The sequence below is a fragment of the Poecilia reticulata genome, linkage group LG3 (assembly GCF_000633615.1).
Source record: "Poecilia reticulata strain Guanapo linkage group LG3, Guppy_female_1.0+MT, whole genome shotgun sequence".
NCBI lineage: Eukaryota > Metazoa > Chordata > Actinopteri > Cyprinodontiformes > Poeciliidae > Poecilia > Poecilia reticulata.
In genome coordinates this window covers 22,476,669-22,497,050 of record NC_024333.1, presented here as the reverse complement: position 1 = coordinate 22,497,050, position 20,382 = coordinate 22,476,669, and the positions used below count along the sequence as shown (strand labels likewise).

Genomic DNA, 20,382 nt, shown 5'->3' with positions numbered 1-20,382 from the left:
GTGATATTTCACCCTGTCAGATTTTCCCTTTTGGAAACATATGCGAAGGTATTTAAGGCAGACTGTCTTATCTCATTGGAAGAAATGCCAGCACACTGACAAAAATAAGATCTATTAAAAAAAATGATTGTTTGATGTTAAACACGTGCAAAGACTAATGAAGATGAAACAAGTTTAAAAGAATTTGCACTAATCTCAGCTGTCATCTGATGTTTACACCCATTTACAAAAATATGGGCAGTAAAAAGCCTCATCCTGCTTGAGTGTACTTTCTGTTGCACAGCGAGGAACAGACAGCAAAGTGTGTGAAGACTTGAGTGAAAAATCTCCTGGATTACACCAAAGATGTAAAACAATTGAACCATTTCAAGCACAGATTTGAAACACTTCCATCTTCCAGAAAACGTGAGGAACAATAGATTTTTTTTTTTTTTTTTTTAGCTGAATGAATTCCCTGAGAATTCTTCCTGTGATGTCTGGCTGCATTCTTCTTTCATCTGCCTCACTGTCTTTGTGAGTCTGAATCACACAGCAGCAGATGTTTCAGCACATGACTGGATACTGATGTCATCTTTGGCACAAAACTCTCATCTTGTGTATTTGGTCCATGCACAGGGTTACATATTCAGGATGCATATTCAGTTCATGTAAATCTCAGCTGTGAACCAAAACTTTTCACTTATCTTTACTGGGAAATGAAAGAAATGATAAAAACAAAAAATGCATCTGCATGTTCTTTGAAAAACTGTTCAAAGCAGTAAATGTTGATGTTATAAAGCTTTATTTCTGGAGAGCTGGTGTGTTTTATTCAGCAAGGCAAAGAAAATCACCCCCAAGTGTTAGGGATTCTGACTGAATAAAAGAAACAAATCATACAAGGTCATCATGCTTCAAGCCTCCAATCCCACCTTACGTCAGATATGTTTTATATGACTGGGATCTGGCGCTTTGCAGGCCACTGGAGAATGCTTTACAAACTATATTTTTTATGAAGTCATTTAGAGAATTTTGGCTTGCACTCATGTGAATAAAAATGAGGTAATTCAGCTGCTGCACAGAAAAATTGGTGCTGCTGGCTTCGTGATCTCTGTTTAAAAGCAAATTAAATCTACACATCTGAAATTTCATAAGAGTTTTGTTCTGCACTGTGAGACTATATCACCAAGCTTCCATTACGAAAGAGCAGGAGAGCTGATGATAGTGCTTATTTTATAAAAGCAAATTTTCAACATATCAGATTATCCTGTGCATGGTTGTCCCACTCCGTTACGGTTTATTCTTTTTCTGCATTACTCTCCTTGAACATGCAATTTTACATACTTTATGAATTATGGCACAACCTTGCAACAGCTTTTACTTGACAGAAAATATCCAGGTATAATTTACTACTAATTTGAGTTTGTGTTTTTCGGAGGATATTGGACTTTTTTTTAATGTTTGTTGTCATACTGCATTCTTAAACATTTTTTAAAGGATTCTTTTCATCTCTACAGCATTTTTCTGGTAATGAAGTGACAGGAAAGTTTGAGAGAGGGGGAGAACAAAGGTCAACGGGCTGGAACTCAAACCCGTGATGTCTGAGGACTGAGACCCTCATGTTTGGGTCGCACGCTTTACCCCTGTGCCACTGCCGCGCCCCGTCACATTGCATTCTTTATTTTATCTGTGTAGGGTTGTGATAGGCTGCTCCCAATTTGCAGCAACCTGTTTTTAAGCTGTTAAGAGGAAACTGAAGTACATGCAGAGTTTGTATTACAGGAAGAGTAGCGTTGCCTCAGAAGTAAAATGTACAGGAAATAGCAGGATTATGACTCTTCTAAGCTGATTTCTTTCAGAGTTACTCAAGTAAAGGTAAGGAGACTAACCACCCCCTGGCTGAAGCTACTTCAGATTTATATGGCAACTACAGACAACTGATTGAGCATTTCCAGCTATTCTCCCACAAACATAATGTCAGTGTGTAAGAGATGCACCCATAAATTAAAGTTTATAATCAAGTTCTTCATCATCATCATCATAATCATCATCATTATATACTCCTATTGTCTGTAATCACAGGTGAGGGTGCTGGCTGATGCTGACATCTAGTGGTCAGTGGTGCATCAGCTCGTCACATCTTTGCTTCAGGGGAAACCAATTATAAGAATAAATGGGTAGAGACTTCACACTCCTATGTAGGTATTATATTCACAGTCAGCTGTGGTTTCCATTACTGAGTGGCTGTTTTATTTTAATAATGGTTGCTTCCGGTCATCCTGAAGTAAATTTCAAACCTGTCTGTTGAGTTAAATTGCTTTTATAATGATGTGTTGATGTATTAGACCACTATTGAAAACAGAACTCAGCAGAAACCCAAAGATCTTCATTGTTTTGTGTTGTTGTTAGGTCAATGTTTGTTTATTTTTATTTTTTTGTCATTATGATAGGCTCCCTTTAAATCACACGAAACATATGAAGATGCAGTTGTCACACAGTTAGACAAAACTGAATGCAACACAGAGGAAACTCTTTCTTTAGATCATATATTGATTTGTTTCGAACAACATCTGAAAACTGTGACTGAGTCAGTTCACCCCAGCTGATGTTACTTAAAATGCTTTAGGTGTTTGTAACTTTATTTCTCTCATGAAATAAACGAACACACTTCGAACACTCATTATAAAAATAAGTAGCTTATTTTGAGACCCTGAATAGTATATCATTTAAACAGTTCTACTTGTTTCTGACATGGACTGACTAGAAATATTGCACTTTTAGTCTTAGTGAGTAATTTTGAACATGTGCTTGCAATCAAAATAAAATAAAAAACAGAATGAAAGGAGTGTTCTGATTGAGGAGAATCACTTGATTTATTGCTTAGTCCCATAAAAAGCTGTTCTTGATGCATTGGTGATCATAATGATTCTCTGTCATAAATTTTTCTTTCACTGTCCCAAAGGAAATAACGTATAACCAATTACTACTGGGTTCTACAGATGGTTTTCAAAAATAGCTGCTGTCACTAAGAGCTTTAGATGATTTATGATTCACAAAGAATACGACAATATGAAGGGCCTGTCTCTTTGTGTGTGTAGTTTTCTTTCCTGCATAAAGAATTTCCGTCAGTGTCAAAGATCAGTTGTTAGGCTGAGAAATATTCATCTTTTTAAACTGGATTTTCCTGCTTTGTCAAACAGAGGTGAGGGTTATTTCCTCAAGTAAACACACCATAAACAGAAACTACACAGGTGATCTCAGTTTTTTTTTCTTTTGCTTTCATTTTTATCGAAACAAATTAGGAATAACTGCACATTTTGACATGTAATAAAGGAATTACATGTCAAAAAGTGTCTTTGAACTTTGCAGCTCTAAGGCATCTTTTAGACTCGGTATCTTTATTTTATAACAGATGTTCCTGCTCTGCTAAACAACTGCATCTCAGCTCCAGCAGCTGCTTAGTTATAAAACTAGGACAACTAGTCCATATTCTGACATGCAACAAAGAGCAGAAACAAGCTTCCAACACGTCCCGGCGTTGTTCAGTAGCACAAAATACAGAAAAGGGGACAATAAACAAAACATAACAGATAATAGTGTCCTGAAAACCCAGAAAAACCTTTGACCTGACAGAAAGCACATCCATGACATGCATGGAAGATGAAACAATGTCATGGATGGTTTGAAGAACGCAACCAGAGCTTTACCCCACTTTCATTGTCTCTTTAAAGAACGACATATCAGTCAATTGATGATACCATCCAAGCAGACACAAGCGGCTGCACCTGTCGCCCCTCCTTCCCATGCAGTGCTGACGAGAGAAAGCAATTAATATTGACCACAACAGACCAACCATCAATAATTAATCAACTGTTCAGAGTGAACTGCCTACATGATCCGTACTGTTGTGTTTTTACTGAATTATTAATGAGTATGTTTATCTCTTCTGGCTTCTTATAGATAAAGTTGTTTTTAAAATAGCAACAGCTTCACTTAGATACTGAACTAAAGCTAAATGTGGATTTGGAGCTACTCCATGCTTTTTAGTTATTGGTGCCTCATGTAATACTGTCCAATCAAGAAGTTGGGATTTCTACTTTTAGAAATGGTTCAATGGTCAGGACACGTGTAACAAATAAGGAATTAAATTTCTTAACCAGTAGGTTTATTCTATCAACTTCTCCTTAACAACCAAAGTATTTATAATTCCCTGTACAAAATTCTGGTCGGCAGGAAATAAAATGCAACACATTTCCAAAAAATTGAAACTGATGCAATATGTTTACAATATATTTTAATATAACTGTGTGCTTTGTTTTGGAGATGTAGAAAAATATCTCAACCTTTGAAACATTAAGAACATTTGAGCCTTAAATAGATTGTTTTCCAACAACTTTCTTCAGGGATTAGTTGACTCTGCCAACAAGTAATTGTCTTAGTAATTGTCAGTTCCTTTCAGTAAATTATTTATATAATCAAATATCTAATTGTAATTATTTAATTATTAAGTCAAAAAATTCAATTAACATAAATTTGTTACGAGTGCTTTTAGTTTTGGAAAGTTAGATTCTGCATAAACAGCGAATACAAATCAAAATTTTAACCTCATTAGATAATTTAAATATTTCATAAAATTATTTTTTTTCTTTTCAATACAAAAATGTAGCTGGCTGCAGGATTATGTGGAGAAGAGTGCTGATCTTGCAAATGTCCACCTGACCCTGATATGCTCGATATTTAGGGTAAGCCACAAAAGGTTGTTGCTGAAGCAGCTGGCTGTTCACAGATTGCTGCATCCAAACACAATTATGAAAAGGTTAAGTGAAAGGAAAAGGTGTGGAAGAGAAAGGTACACCAGGAACAGAGCCAAACACATTCATGGGGGAGATTGTGAATTAGAACCAATCCAACAATTCACCATAGATTCAAAAAAGCTGAATTACCTCCTGGGCCTGTCCATTTTGCTGTTTGGCTTGGTCATCAAAGCATTCATTTCATCCAAGTTTGTTGGAGCAGAGACGCATGCAGAAGGTATAGTACATGTGGCACCGAAGGACGGGAGTTGCTGATCTCTGCATTAAACATTGCTCTCCCATCTCAGTTTTCTTTTTTGAGAATTTGCGGTGCTAGTGCTCTGGTTTGACAGTAACCAGACAGGAAATGGGGAGGGAGGGAAAGCAAATGACATGCAGCAAAGGTGTCAAGGTCGCAATTCAAACTGCGTTGAGGGCTATTAGCCTTCATTTATGGGGCCGCCACACCGCCTGCCAGCCTGCTATGTCAGTTCTTTTCTATTTTTTTATCTTTTCAGTTTACATTTCGCTTCCTCTTTCTCTGCTTTTTTTTTCCTGAAAGATTTTCCCCTTTTTACATATTTTTGCAATGATATTTGTTTTTCAAATGTCTGCAAAGAACTTATCTTTATTCAACAATGTTTTACTTGATAAATCTACAATATAAGTTCTGAAAAAAAATAGGGTTTACGACAAAATGATGAGATAGAGAAAATGTGAATTGAGGGAAGAGAAAGTGCAACAAACTACAAAGGTTGAATTATTCAGTGAGGTATACAGTGAGGAAACTAATGAGAAAAGTAGCAGCTGGTGATCATAATGGAACTGAATTTGGGATGGTGGATGCTTCTGGTTTCAGGAGAGAGAAAAAAGGAAAAGGATGGGAATACAAGTTATTACCCACAAAATCCAAGCCATAATATGTGGCGTGTAGAGGAAACTTGTTTCCTCTACTATCTTCTCTATGTCTTTTTTGCTGCACTTAAATGCTTCAGATCATCAAACAATATCTGGGAAACCAAATATCAGTAATTGCCAAAGCAGTTTTAAATGGATTTTGTCATTGAGGGAACAAACATGATGCAAACTAGTCATTTTGAAAAAATAATCGTTTCCTTCCCTTTTAAATCATGAATTGACAACAAATAACTATACTGGTCTAGTTTCCCTTGCCACACTCAGACTTAAGTATTAAGAAATCACTTTAAAAAGAAACTGTCTGAAAATATGAAGCGGGCTAATGCATCTGAAAAAGAAACACATCATGCACCAATCTAAAGAAATGTCATAGACATCTGCCAGTCTGGAGGGGACCAAAAGCACCCAAATAGAGAAAACATGGAACAGCAGAGAATCGTTCCAGGTTTGGCAAGCCAACCAAAATTGTTGTATGAGTGAACTGAGGAGTCATTTAGGTGGAACTTAGATCAACAATAAAAGCATTACATTCTGCACATGCCTTAGTCAAGTTCCATTTTCATAATTCTGATTTACCAAAAGTGAGTCCAAAGCTAAAAAAATAAAGAAAAAAGAAACATTACATCTTCAATAAAAATCTGACAACATGGTGGAGGTAGTGTGATGACCGGGGGAAGCATGTTGCCTAATCGCCAAGACCATTTCCATCCATAAACTTAAAATCTGAATTTAATTTCTTCCAAATGCATATTTCACATGATTTCCCCATTAAACAAGGTTTCCTCTGAATAGGAATACCAAGAAAATTGTTTGCAAGTACGAGATCCAGAGCACGATCCAGCGCCGTGGGCACCTCTAGTTACCTTTTGTCAGTGTATTGCATATTGTTGTTTTCCCTGCTTTTCCTGTGCCTGCCACAAAAAGCAGCAGACAGTAGAGGTGTTTACTTCCAAAGGCATCAAAGAACTGTGCCCCTGACATAGAAAAAGCGCAATGCTTCTGTGCACAGCATTACACCGAACAAACCTACCTCATGCAACATTACTCTTTACCATAACAATGATTTGGGACTTCTAACAAGCAAGTGTAAATGACCTGCTTTTAGCTGCAAGTCTGGAGATAGTGATGAGACATCTGCCATCTGGTCTAGGCAGTAGCGTGAAATGCCAGTGATGCTGAGATTTGTCATTGCTTTTTTGGGATTTGGGCCTTTTGTACATGGCTCTATGAAGGAGAATGTACAACAGTGTATTTCCTTAAGTCACAAAGGAAGTTGTTTGTCCTTCCAAAGAATTGGAAGTTAGTATAAATAAATAGTCTTCTCAACTATTCCAAGCTTCTATTCCAAAAAAAAAAAAACTCTGTTCATTGCCCCCATTATTTATTCATTCATCTATTTTATTGTGGCATTTCTATTTACGTATTTTCAAGATACAAACTGCCTCTTTGAACAAATCACATACGGATTCAGAGGTTTCACTACATTATTTTGACAAATAACTTAGATATAACTTAAAAGCAAAAACAGAAGTTGTAAAATACCGTAAATACTAATGTATCTGCATGTTGTACTTTATACAAATATGCCAGTCACTCTATTTCTACAGACAAAGGATGTATATATAACGTGCTTTTGAAAAATGTTAACGGCATTTGTTTGTCCTTTCGTGTCAAAAAAGCGTGAATATAAATGAAGCCTCACACACCGAAGTGTTCAAGATGACAAACAGATTTGTATTTTTGGCTTGGATACAGTGAAGTTCCACTTCTGTGCAGGGAATAACCTTGCTATGGGCCAAATTCAAGTTAAACGATTTACTTATACCTTTAACTCTCTGAAAACAGAATCTCTCAACGTTAATAAATCAGGTTATTGTGGTACTCCCTGTGGTGTTCACCTGCCTGCAAGACTGCATTTCACCACCCCCAAAAAGAATAAATATCTCCTCTGAAAAGGGAATCACATCTTGGGCAATTGATTGGGTTTTTTTTTTTACATTTATTTTTTAGATTCCTATTTTAGAAATATTGAGCTGTTCTTCTTCAGACTTTCAGAATATTACTATGCATTTTTTATTGAGGTCTTGACAACTGAAGACAGCAGAGCTGCGTTTTTTGATGTTAAAAATAGTAGAGAAATAAAAAGATATAGGAAACCCTCAAATGGATTCACAATGCTTTCACTGGCTATTCACAATAAAAAGTTAATAAGCTGCCAGCGCAATTGAGTCTGTGTTTCTCATAAAGGGCACGAAACTGACACGTGTTGGGCTCCAAATAAGAGGGAAGGAAAGCATTCGACACTTTATGAGGTTTGAAAGTAAGGGTTAAACTTTAGAGATATCACTGCACAGCCAGTCAGCTTTCTCTCCTGCCTTCTGGGGTCTCTGTGGTTTCTGTCAGACATAAACCTGAAGAAGATAATTCAACTCTGACAGTGAAGCATCCTCCCCAGAGCCACAGAAAAGCATCCACTCTCCTACATGCACATACACACATGACTCCAATGCTCTTTGTGGGGTTTTAGAGGGTATCATTATTTCCTTTTGTGAGTTCAAAGCAATGTAACAGTTGGATATGGACTCTAATCAGGCCCAGAGAGAAAGACATACCATTGGCTTAGTATAAAAAAAACAAAAGTGTGGCATTGAGATTCTTCCCAAAGCAAAGCAAGATGTCCATTACTTAAAACTATAATGATGGTTGTTGGTAAATCTTGATTGTCAGACTTACTCTGTTGCATGCTGGGCCTCTCCAGAGAGAGACGGGACTGAATTAGTATGCAGGGATGCGGAGGTAGCTGTTACTCCAGTGTCATAGGCGTATGTTGGTAATTAAGCTACATGTTGCTACCTCAGATAAATGTGTCGCCTAGAGGCAATTTAGTGCAAAATTTCATTTTCACTAAGTCAGAGTCAAAATCCATTAAAACCTCACGGGGGAAACCACAAAGGATTAGACTTGCTAGAAATTATGCACTTTTTATGATCAACGGAGGAAATAAGTGGGAGCAAACAGTTTTTTTTCCCTTTTTTTTCATTGTTTCTCCAAAGAATTGCAAAGTGTTTCTGTTCACACTAAACCGCACAAACTTACAGCAGCCAAAGTCTTCAAGAATACAAGAAAGCACTCAATAAATCTAATGCTTAACAGGCACATCTGAGTGCTTTATTTTAGAGGATTAAATGAAAAGACGAGACATTATTTAAACTGTACTCATTCAAATCAAGATAGTAAGCAAATGAAACTTGGTGTCTCTCAAATTTAAGCAGGAAATACAAGCAGTGAGTTCAGATTTTTTCTAATCAGAGTTCTGTAATAGCTTAAAGGATGCTTCAGAGATTCAGATAAGTGCAGGCCCATCATGACATTCAGGCTATTATGTCTTCTCTTTAGAGCCATTTTTGTTGCTGGCTCTCTCTGGTGAAGCCAAAGTGGCTTCTCAATAGGCTCATAAATGTTCATATATTTAGCCCTATTTTCTTCTACACCCAGAAATGGCTGATGATGTTAGACAAGAGAGAATCTTCAAATATTCAATTAAGAAGTTAGATTCCTGGGTTTTAACATGGTTTTTGTTGATAAATGAGAACACTTTATTTGTAATTTGATTTTAAAGCCTGGAAATCTTTGGATTCCGTGAAGCTTGTGTTCCATCATTCTTAAGGGTACAACCAAAAAAAGCATTTATTCCTCTCAGGGTGTGACATTTGTAATTTTTCATTCAATAAGTTTGTCATAATGCTACACAAACCTTGATATTTTACACGAATCTTCTTTTTCCAAAGAATCATACAGCATACATTTCAATGAGGCCATTTTAAATGCTATATCTGAGAGGAATTTATGCAAAAACACATATGCACAGAAGCAAGCATGAATGCATGAATAGATTTATTACTATTCAGTGGAACTATAGAGCTTCTGCACAGCAGTGATCCATACATATGAATGATGGACAGACTAAATTAAAAAACAACTAAAGGAGACATTTCCTCTCTTTTCTACTTGTTCAAGGTTTGCCAATACGTGGGACTCTTGTGAATTATTTCATCTACATGGAGACCATTTTGAGGAAACGCTCTGCATTACAGTAGTAATGACTATCAGTTATTCATAAAAAATATTCTACACATCATTTGTTTTAGTGGAAAAAGTAAAATGAGCTGAAAATGATCCACATGTTGAAGTCTCTAGGGATTATCAAATTAGCTCTGATGGATTACATGCTTTACTCTTTCTGGCAGAAGAATTAAGCTGCTCAAAATTAAGCACTTTTTAGAAGAAGAAAAAAAAGCATATGGCAATGAAGTGATCTATAATAGAAACTGAACTTTCTTTTGTATAATGATCAAAAGTCACTTGCTTAAAGTTTTAATTGATTTGAACCTTGTGTTTCAGCAGAAAGAAGGAATCTCTAGTGACTAAGAAAAAAAAGTCAGATTGTGAATTCTGCCGTTTGGAATTGCTTTGCAACTCAGATTAAGCTGTTATCCGGTCTCAGTTTCACTACATTTTGCTTCTAGGAGGCCAAACTGTCTTCTTTTGTCCAAAGCAGAAGTTTTGCATAACTTCTTTTGCAGCATATGTTTAGATCCCTTTCTTTCAGAATGGTCTTTTTCACTTGAATATTTATGCTGACTTTTTTTGTTTCCTAAAACATTTATCATTACTGGTAATCTGCTCAAGGCCACATACTTCGTTTAGTCGCAAACAAAGAAAAGACAGACAAAAATCTGACCAACATTCCTTTCTATGTATATAATAACTGTGTGATTTCCAAAGATCCTTCAGCAACACCTGCCACATATCAGTGTAGTGTGAAGCGTTTGATGTCGACAAGTGTCCGGAGGCCTAAAATGTATCCATGACAGAAGAACAGTGCAGTATGTGAAAGTTCTGTCTGAGAGAAACAGAAAAAAATAAAATAAAATAAAATAAAAAAAAACAATAACCTGCCAGATGAATTGTGAGATGCATCATTCCTCCATCCACTGTATAAGTTTTTAGCCACTAGCTCTTTGGGAATGCCTTTGCTGTTGTTGAACTCCAATTTTTTGCCAGTAGAACTGTGTTATCTTTGATAAAAAACTGAAGGGGAAGATTGTGAAAAAAAGGCACCTAAAAACACAATAAAACATTTGTGAATGTATATTTATATATCACATACAAATGATAACATATATCAACAACAAGTGAAAATATTTGGCTTTATGTTATTTGATATATATAAAAATTGTATATAATATATGAGTGCATATAAGAAGAAGAATACAAAAACCAGCAGAGAAATTACTCAAAATATTTAAAAACAAAACTCATAGATGAAAAAAGCTTTACAAAAACTTAACATTATGACAAGATCCATTTCTGGTATTTAATGTTACTGCCCTAACCTTAGATAATTTTGTAATATTTACGTACAATTACGTTTCAATTATAATTTCTCATAGGCCTTATGAGAATCAAGCTTTTGTGTTGAAGTGTGAAACAGTATTGATGACTTTTCTAAACTATAAATTGAAACCAAGACATAAAACCTACTGGTAGGATTTTCTTTCACAGACTTTATATAATAGTTTCAAGTTCACCTGTGCATTTAAATTGATAATGAAAATTGATTTTGCTTTGCCAACACATATAAGCTTCTTAAAAATATTTTTATATTTGAGAAATTGACAATATTGTATCTGAACAGATAAAATGCTTCAAAAGATATAGGACAACCATTTAAAGGGATTTTTAAAATCTACTTTGCTGAACTTTCATTATTCAAAAGGAAAGTAAGCTGAGAAGAATGGCTGCTTATCCTCCACCTGTCACTACATGATCCTCAAATAATGGTAGTCATTTTTAACAGTTCAGACACAGAAGACTATCATAAACTGTGTAATCTACTGTGTTAATTTGTTAATTAGCTATTTGTAAAAGTGTTTTTCTTGTCATGACTTTAATTTCTCTGTTTTAATTTATTTCTGCCAAAGACAAAGACAGTTGTCATAGCTGTTACACTGCAACGTGGCAATTCATAAATACGCAATGTCTTTGTTATGAAGTTTGTCATAAAGTACCCTCTAGGCTTTTAATGGCTTTCAAATCCTAATGGCTTGAGGCATGAAGCTTTTTTACACTCAGTTAAAAATTTAGATGTTTTTCTATTATTCATGCCTCCTATGAGACTACATGATCCCATTAGCTTCAAATACTGGCAGACCACATAAAGTGCCAACAAGCTGTTTGTAAAGAAACTTTGCAAATTCAACTGCGTGTTTTGAAACTCCTTTATGACACTTTATCACTTTATCAACAGCAGAGCTCTCAACAATGGTGCTTTCAGAGGGTTAAACATCTCATTTGGTTATATTTAGAACACCGAAGCACATGCTTGTCAGTATGCGTATGTATTTCCTGGTTATAAAAATAAGCAGGGCACACTGGGACACTGTAACATTTTTGTTGCTCTCCCAGGATTTTCATCTTTACATTGTACTCGCTTTACTCAAATTGTTTGGGAAAAGATGACGTATTTAGGCTCATCTGAACCAATCAAGTTACTGCTCTACTTCTCTTTTGGTGCATCAAAAGGTCTAAAACTTCAGCAAAAATCTTGCAAAATTTACTAGATAAGGAATTTATTTTACAGACCATATCAAATGGTGTCAGGGAACGGCAAGGTACTTTTACTGGTTTTAAAAACAATAGTTTAACCAAATATCTAATTTGATTTTATTTACAACCCCTCAATACCTCTCAGATTGTCCAATAGCGGTCCTGTGTTGGTAAAGCTAAATGCATAGAGGCATCATTCTTTTATTACAACCCTGTACATAACACTATATTTATTATAGCAGTACTTAGAAAAACATGCAGTTGCAATAGCACTGCTGTAGTAGGTAGTATTTTATTTTTCGTAATTAAAATGCGCTCACTGTTTTCTTTGGGTTTAGGGTCTCAGCATGTGCTTTGATGACAATTAGAGACCAAATATGTAATTGACATGCAAAGAGGCAATGCATGGCTCTTGAAATACAAGGTCCAAATGAATATTGCAAACACACAGTGTTTTGAATTGATATTGACATTGCAATGATGAATGCGATTTATCATATTATGCAGCTCTATTTGTAATTAAATGATAGAAGCATAGTAAATATTTGTTATGATACATGACATCATGCAAAACAGATTAACATGCTACTGGAATAAATGAACCAGATGGAATTTGGCACTGTGCCTCACTGTAAAGCTCACCTTTTCTCACTGGAACAGTAGAAAGAAAGAAAGAAAAAAAAAAAAAAAGGAACATACTTGACATACTCCACTGGGAAAGTTTGACACAAGCTGCAGATGCTAATATGAGCTTATAACCGAAAATAATGGTTCCATTGAGTGGGTTCAGGGTTTTCAGGGTATTGAAATTGTTTTCTAACTTTTAAATTGAAACCTGAACTTCTGGGTTACATTAACAAGAGAGCACAACCACTCCTTGTTCTCAGCTCGGAGCACACCGAGCTTCGAGTGCCACTTCATCCGCCTCACTCTTCTGCTCAAATGAATTCAGCGGCAGCATGACTCACTTGATTGAAGAACGAGACAAAAACAATCCCAGCTCATTTGACGCACGGTACCTGCGAGTTCACAAAGTCACACGTCACATGGCAAAGACTCATATAGAATTAAGACAAAAGGCGTGGATGAAACCCGAGCTTGCTCGGCTCTTCTTTGTTACCATGACGACCAGCTGTCGTCTACAGTCCCCAGGTGAACAGAGAGGAGGCTCAGAGGACAAGTGGAAGACGACTCCGCCCACTGTGGGAATTCACAGATCCAGCGTGGCAACTAAAGACTTCTATTGGCTTCTACATGAGAACATGAAATAAGTGAGCAAAGACAAACTAAACCCTGAAAGCCTCTTGTTTTCTTTGTTTTTCCAATCTCCATCCCACGTGGCCTTTCCAAAGAACCAGGTGAATGCAGTACTGGGTGTGTTGGCAGGTGTAAGAACAGGTTGAGCAGGTTGTGAATGCCACTCTTGTAGGCCCTCCTCCTCCTTTTATCCATTTCTCTCTCCAGGACAACCAATGATTCATTCTTACATATTGGCAGGCCAGCGAAGACGTTTCGGTGCACCTGTTCTCATCTGACACAGCTTAAAAAATAAGGTAAGGATTTACAGAGGATATAGTTTTATTTTAGCAACATATATGACACATGGGCTTACATAATCCTAACAGGCAAGGTGGTGGCTTTACAAAGCTTTAGATTCAGGAAGTTAGAGTCCTGAAACCATGGCACAGAATTTAACAGGAAGGAAGCATAATAGTTTATATTATGTACCTAATTGTAAAACCTTAAATAGCTACATTAAAGTATGATATAAAAACAAACCACAAAGGTAAAGATAATTTAGAGTTAGTTGTTTTAAATGTTATTAGACTGACACATCTTTAATGAGCTATCATCAGTTGTTTATCTGATCATAAGTTTTTTGTATAAAAAAGAATAGCTGTTCTCTTATTACTATATAAAAACAGAGAACAGGTCTGTACAACGTGAAATGTTACTAATATTAGCATAAATTAAAAGATGACAATAACATAGGAAAAGCCTGGGCGGCTTAAATGTCACATAATTAGTCGTATTGGTCTTTGTGTGGTGGCTGAATGGTTTGCAGGGTGTAGTGTTACCTTTAGCCACTGTGTGTTCTTTTGTTTACGTGGGACTGGATCTCTGGAAAGTTGAGGCTGACAGGGCTGCTGAGGCGATAGCTGCTACAGACTCTGACAATTCAGCAGAGTGGGAACTCTTTTCAACAGAGGGCTCCTCTGAGCGTGACGGGTCAGAGGTAAACACGTCTCCTGCTGTCTCCCCTGACCTCTCAAAGGCTTGTTGGTGTGACGCTCGCGGTCAAATATACTCTCAGAGCGGTGCCGAGGGAGGATGTGAGAATAACATGACGGAGAGGAAGTGACAGTGGTTCGGATTAAAACAACCCACATATGTGGGTAGCACAAGCTCAAAATACTGGTAACGTTTGACTCTGACAGGTCTGAATCACAGCAGGTGACCTGTGGCATTTCTGAAACCAGTTTTAAAGCTTAAAATAAGGTTTTTGTTTAATCAGAATTGTTTCCTTACAGACGTCAAATACATTTACATGGCTGAAATCCGAACAAGTCAATATCTTTGCTGCGTCACCTGTCTGACTTGTTTTACAATAACTGGTTTTATTTACAATCCAGACCCTGCAGTGTAATCAGAGAACTCGAAAGCAGAGAGAAGAATTTATTATTTATGTGTATACTTATTTCCAGCATTAAAATAGTACAAATACATTTGATAAAAATTTATTATTTAACCACTTTTTTTGAAACATCTTAGCTTCTCATAGTTGAAAAACCATAGTTTTCTGTCACCAAAATTTTTGGTTTTAGCAAACACATATTTACTGAAGAGGATTAGGGCCACTGGAAAAACGAAAAAAAAAAATCAGGCTTTAATCTCAGAATTTTTACTGTTTTCTCAGAATTCTGACTTCTGAGAAAAAAGTCAGAATTATGAGATTAAAGTCAGAACTGTTTTATTTTTTTTTTCCAGTGGCCCCAATCCTCTTCCGTATGCATTATATTATGTCCAGTTTAAGTTTTTTTTTCTATGTTTTAGATTTTAAACTACAGGAGATTAAAAAGTTTCATTAAAAAAAAAGAAATTATGAAGAAATTGCTGTTAACTTTTGCACAAACTGGAAACTTTGAAGCCAACCTTAATGCTGCTAGTAGCCGACAGCTAGCCATCTGATGATGCTCTCACAAAAATGATTTAAAGACAGAGAATCATGTAAATCAACTTTTTTGAGCTGTCATATTATAATGTTATTCCCTCATCAGAAACATGCCTGGAGTTTTGCTTTATTTTATGGATATTTGAGGAATCCCTGAATTCAGGGGCGCCTAAGCGCATCCTCATACAAAGCGCCACCTACTTCCACAAACCTCCTCCTCAGGGCTGCAGTGTCCAGCCGAGTATCCGCCTCACAGAACTCCCCATAGCTAYGCCTCCCCCACTCACTTGCTCCAGACTAACAGCAAATGCAATTAAAAAAAAAATCTGATGCAACTGTGTGTCTGTTGAACTTCATATAACCAGGGTAAAGAAAGAGAAGGAACTTCTTAAAGAGAGAAAGGCTAATTTAAAAGCATCATATTGCAATGTCAAATTTCTTGTAACTTATGCTTGATGTRTAYATTTTTATAACAACTGAMGGTAACATAGTTACTCGTTTGTGCTATAAAATTGCACTACATAYCTGGAAAATACATARTACCACCCTCYGAAGAGTGATGAAGGCCTCCTCAGGGTTTTTTTTATTAGCTGTCAGTAGAACAGGGCAGGTCAAGAATAAAACTTTCTTTCATTGTTCAAAATGAGAGTCTTAAACAGATTCAGTGTTGAGCTTCAAGGACTTACCTGGGGAGCTCAAAACAATACCTTAAGTTTATTTCACCTGACAAAGTCCCTCAGTTGCAGCAACTAGATACAGCATCCTGATGCGGACTTCACTGGGGAGAAATACTGCAACATTTTAATAATGCTATGCAGCACCCCTAGAAAAGATTGCTTGCAGAGTAACAGCAACGTTYTTTTCTACTTTGGAGGTACAGATGCGCAAAACCTTGCTTCTCTGCAAAGGTTCAAAGTGTCCACRAGTTAAAAACAGAAATAAGGACAGTGGAGGTGGAACAAGCTACATGGCTCCCTTCTGAGAGCATTGTTTTTAGTTTTCACTCAACAGCTGCACTTCAGGTTAAYCATAATTTCCATGCAAAAATATTTGCTGTGTTTTATATTTTACCTTTTATATTTCTACCTCTGCAATTTACCACATTGTGTGACAGAAAATAACGATACAAAGCACACATTGTTCCGAAACACAAACTTGTTTGCCTTTTTTCTTCCTCTTTAAAATAAAATATCAACACTTCATCCCGGTGACTTAATCTCACTCCATTCTCTCCACCCTGGTGGATTGAAACACTTTTCTAAATGACAGGCAAATGTGAACAGTTTGATCGATCCAGTATTCACACAGCAAGCAGGCGCCGTCATACCACCCACAGCGTTTCCATTCATTTTTCAAAGAGCGGACAAAAACTGGCACATGCTGTGAGGATGACAAACAAGCTGTTGAGAAACTGACCATAGATTACTGTTTCAAGCTCATTGTTGTTTGTCAATCTAAGGCATGACAACACAGAAAAACAATCATTAATTAAGAGAAAATTGTTTTATATCATTTCCAGTTGGCTGTGTCCAGACTGCATTGCTACAGCAAACACATGGCATTGTTACAAGAGGCTGAATCAGAAATAAAATCACCTCATTTGCATGTCCTTATTTCCAGGAGGCACCAATTTTACACTCGGTAGATGGATCCTTTCACTGTGGTACTAAGAAGGAACAAAGCAGTAGATCAACAGAGAAACTCAGAGCAACCATGCCCTGTAGGGAGTTGCTGTCATTTGTATGTAGGAGTCATGCCGAAGGGAGAACACAAAGCTCACAGAGCATTTGTGCCAATTCACCCCTTCAGTAAGTCACATTTTTTTCTAAAGATTGTGTTGCGACTCTGCTGAACTGTATAAACTGCATAGAAATTCGCAGATGAGCTCCCCATGTTGCGGATCAGGGTGTCATGATCCTGGAGCTGTTAACTATCATCTGAGAGGGTCTCAGGAAGTCGGACAGGGCCGACTACTCAAGGATTTCTATTATGACTTGTGTCAGTGGACCTGACCTGCACTATCAAAGCAACAATTTTGTTTTTGAACTTTTGGGAAATTGGTAAAAGCAGAGATGTTTTGCTGCACTCAGTGTGGTTAAGGATGAGTTTAAATGTGGAAGGAAAAACAGCCGTTTAGCACACAAAGATTTCTCCTGAAGGCATTTACTCTTGGCAGGTGTGCAAAGAGGAGCTTTAGTCACAGAAAACCAAAATGCAATATCATCATAAACACTTCTAAGATGTTTTAGCTTTTAAAATATGCATTGTTAAATGTATTTGTACTTATGAAGCATGAAAAAACACTGGTGCTCAGCAGAATACTGTGCTCTATAGTCATTAAAACAATGTTTGAGTTTGCAGTTTCCCATAGTAGAAAATGACTCACCCAATTGCAACTGGGTGGCATGTAATTATTAAAATAAAACTTACCCCATTGGATGTGGGTTTTATTAAATGTCACATAAACTGTTATTCTCTTCATTAGGAAGGGAAATATTTAAATAAGAAATAACAAGAGCATCCTGCCACTCCCTCTCATTGCCGGACTGTTTTTAAACAACATGAATAATAATGACTTCTGCAGCAACAGACTGACAAGAAAATCTAGAAGCCTTGTGACTGCAAATTATTACCAGTCCATCTGAAATGTACATCTATTGTTACTAGTTGTTAATGCCACATGGCAATTATGGTCATGAAGGAATTTTTAGGGGATCCTTAGAAAGACCCATTTAATTGGTATGGATCAGAAATCAAAGCTGGATAATTGATCTTATCCGCAATGTCGACAGAGGATGATTATAGCCTCATGCCTATACTGCATACTTGCTGTGTGTTTTAATGGCAAAAGAAGATATGCTGCCTTAGGGAAAGAACACTGTAGCATCATCTTCCTACCCATTAGATACTGTAGAATACACAATTTGGCACCCAGCTAAGGCAGCCTGCCATTGATTGGTCGCACGTCAAAACATTCTGTCTTGAGTGTGGCAACTCTGCGACGCTATTTATACTGTATACAAATGCAGAATTTACACAACTGCTACTTTAATGTGAAAACAACGAGCAAAATAATAACATGAGTTAATGCCATGCGACAGCATGTAGACACTTCACCCACCATTGAAAATTCACAGATCTCAGTTTGGACACAGCTCTTACCCTTTGGTTACGTCAGCTATTAGTTATTTGATCAATTCAGGTCAATAAGCACCCATCCCTACACTAGCACTTCATCCTAAAATACAAAAGAAAGAGAGACATCCTGTTGTCCTGTGAACTCTACACCTTTCCTCCCAGTATACACACACCATACAAAATGGAGACACAATAGATGTTTTGAAGACATGACAGCTTCTCATTTGTTCATTAGAAAGACACACTAAAATATCAAGATGTAAAAGCAACTTAAAGCCTGTAAAGATATTCACCTCAAAACTGAAAATATTTCAGGGAATTTTTAACATCTTCATGGACATTCATTTTGTTTTCAATCATTGTAAGGCTGAATAGATACCAATATTTGCTGATATGGCCTGATGCTGTTTCAAAGGTTCCCTTTGATGCTTTAGAGAAGTATCTTGACACCTCTTTGAAAATTCATGCGACAGTTCTAGTGACACTGTCAAGGTCTGTACTGTCCCATGAGAAATATGCAAAGATGTTCCCCTCAACAGTTCTGCACTGTTATGAAGATACCCTTGATTTGAACCTAGTTACTGGACTAAAAATCCAATCTATCCACCTCTAAACTCATACACATGCAAAAGAAGATACAACTGTTATTATATTATATTATTTTTTTTATCTTTGTAGCTCTAAAGTTTTAACTTTTTAAAAGCTTACATAGCCTACATGTTGGGCTTTGGCCAAAAGGGCAGGAGTTATTCTGTTGGTTTGGATTCTGGATATTGTGAATAGAGACACTTCTCTATTAAAGATTTTATATTACATGAGTAAATTAAATTATAAAGACATTATTCTTAATTTGTTTTGTGGATACTTTAGTATTCACAATTTCTAGTTTTTAAATCAGTGACAAATAGGTTTAGTTTCTGAGATCTCTCTGATAATGAAATACCCTATCATGTATCTCAGTCTTACATTTAACATGTAAATAAAGCTATCAAAGGAAAACTTACAAAGTAATATGATGTGTATTCCTAGTTTTTACTTTGTCTGTTCTCTTTTTATGTCCAGAAAAACAACAGAAAAATGAAGCCTTTAAAAATCACAGCAAGCCTCCTCCTGCTTCTTCAAGCATTTCACCTGGTATGTCTGCAAAATTCAACCGACTCTCCGGGACGTACAATTGATAAGACCTGGCTCCGTCAGCTGCCCAGAAATGAAGTCCAAAGTGAAAATGCTGCATCTAGCGGAGACGGTGGATTTGACCAGGGAACTGATCAGGTAACAGCATTCAACAATGGCTTGAGCAGCGGAATAGCATCTGGCTTCATGGCTGAAGAGGAGGAGAATATGACAAGTCAGGATAAGAGTGCAAATTCAAGTGATGTCAGCACAATCATGCCCCATGCATTTGAAAATGAAACAGCTGAAGAACCAAAATTGCCAGACGCGGCCATCTCTCCGAGAAATGTGACCACGTCTGCAAACTCAAGCCAAACCAACATGATGGACCCTGAAGAGGAGTTCAACTCAACTACAACTAGCGCTAGAGGCCTCTCCAATAACCCTAACTTACAGTCCACAACGACCACGGAAAAACCTGCAACAACAACAACAACAACTGTAACACCTGAAAAAGATGAAAGATTAAGAAACCTGACAGAAAATACCAACACATCTGTGACAACCACAGCATCACCTGAGATGAACGGGTCAACCACTGTTACCACAGCAGCACCAGAGATACAGGGGTCAACCACTGTAACCACAGCAGCACCAGAGATA

At 36.8% G+C, this 20,382-nt stretch overlaps 1 protein-coding gene across 3 annotated transcripts in view; it reads left to right on the top strand.

Annotated features, from left to right (window-relative positions):
- Positions 1-13,539: 13,539 nt before the first annotated feature.
- The window catches only part of LOC103462719 (serine-rich adhesin for platelets), a 13,573-nt gene continuing 6,730 nt past the window's right edge, over positions 13,540-20,382 (top strand). Inside the window, exons 1-2 of one of the 3 annotated variants that reach the window (XM_008405681.2) lie at positions 13,540-13,849; positions 19,669-20,340. In XM_008405681.2, the coding sequence (XP_008403903.1) occupies positions 19,684-20,340 (657 nt within the window). In that variant the 5' untranslated portion in view covers positions 13,540-13,849; positions 19,669-19,683. Of the gene's footprint in view, positions 13,850-19,668; positions 20,380-20,382 lie in introns of all 3 variants that reach the window. The other 2 variants (XM_008405680.2, XM_017303822.1) reach the window with 2 other exon arrangements.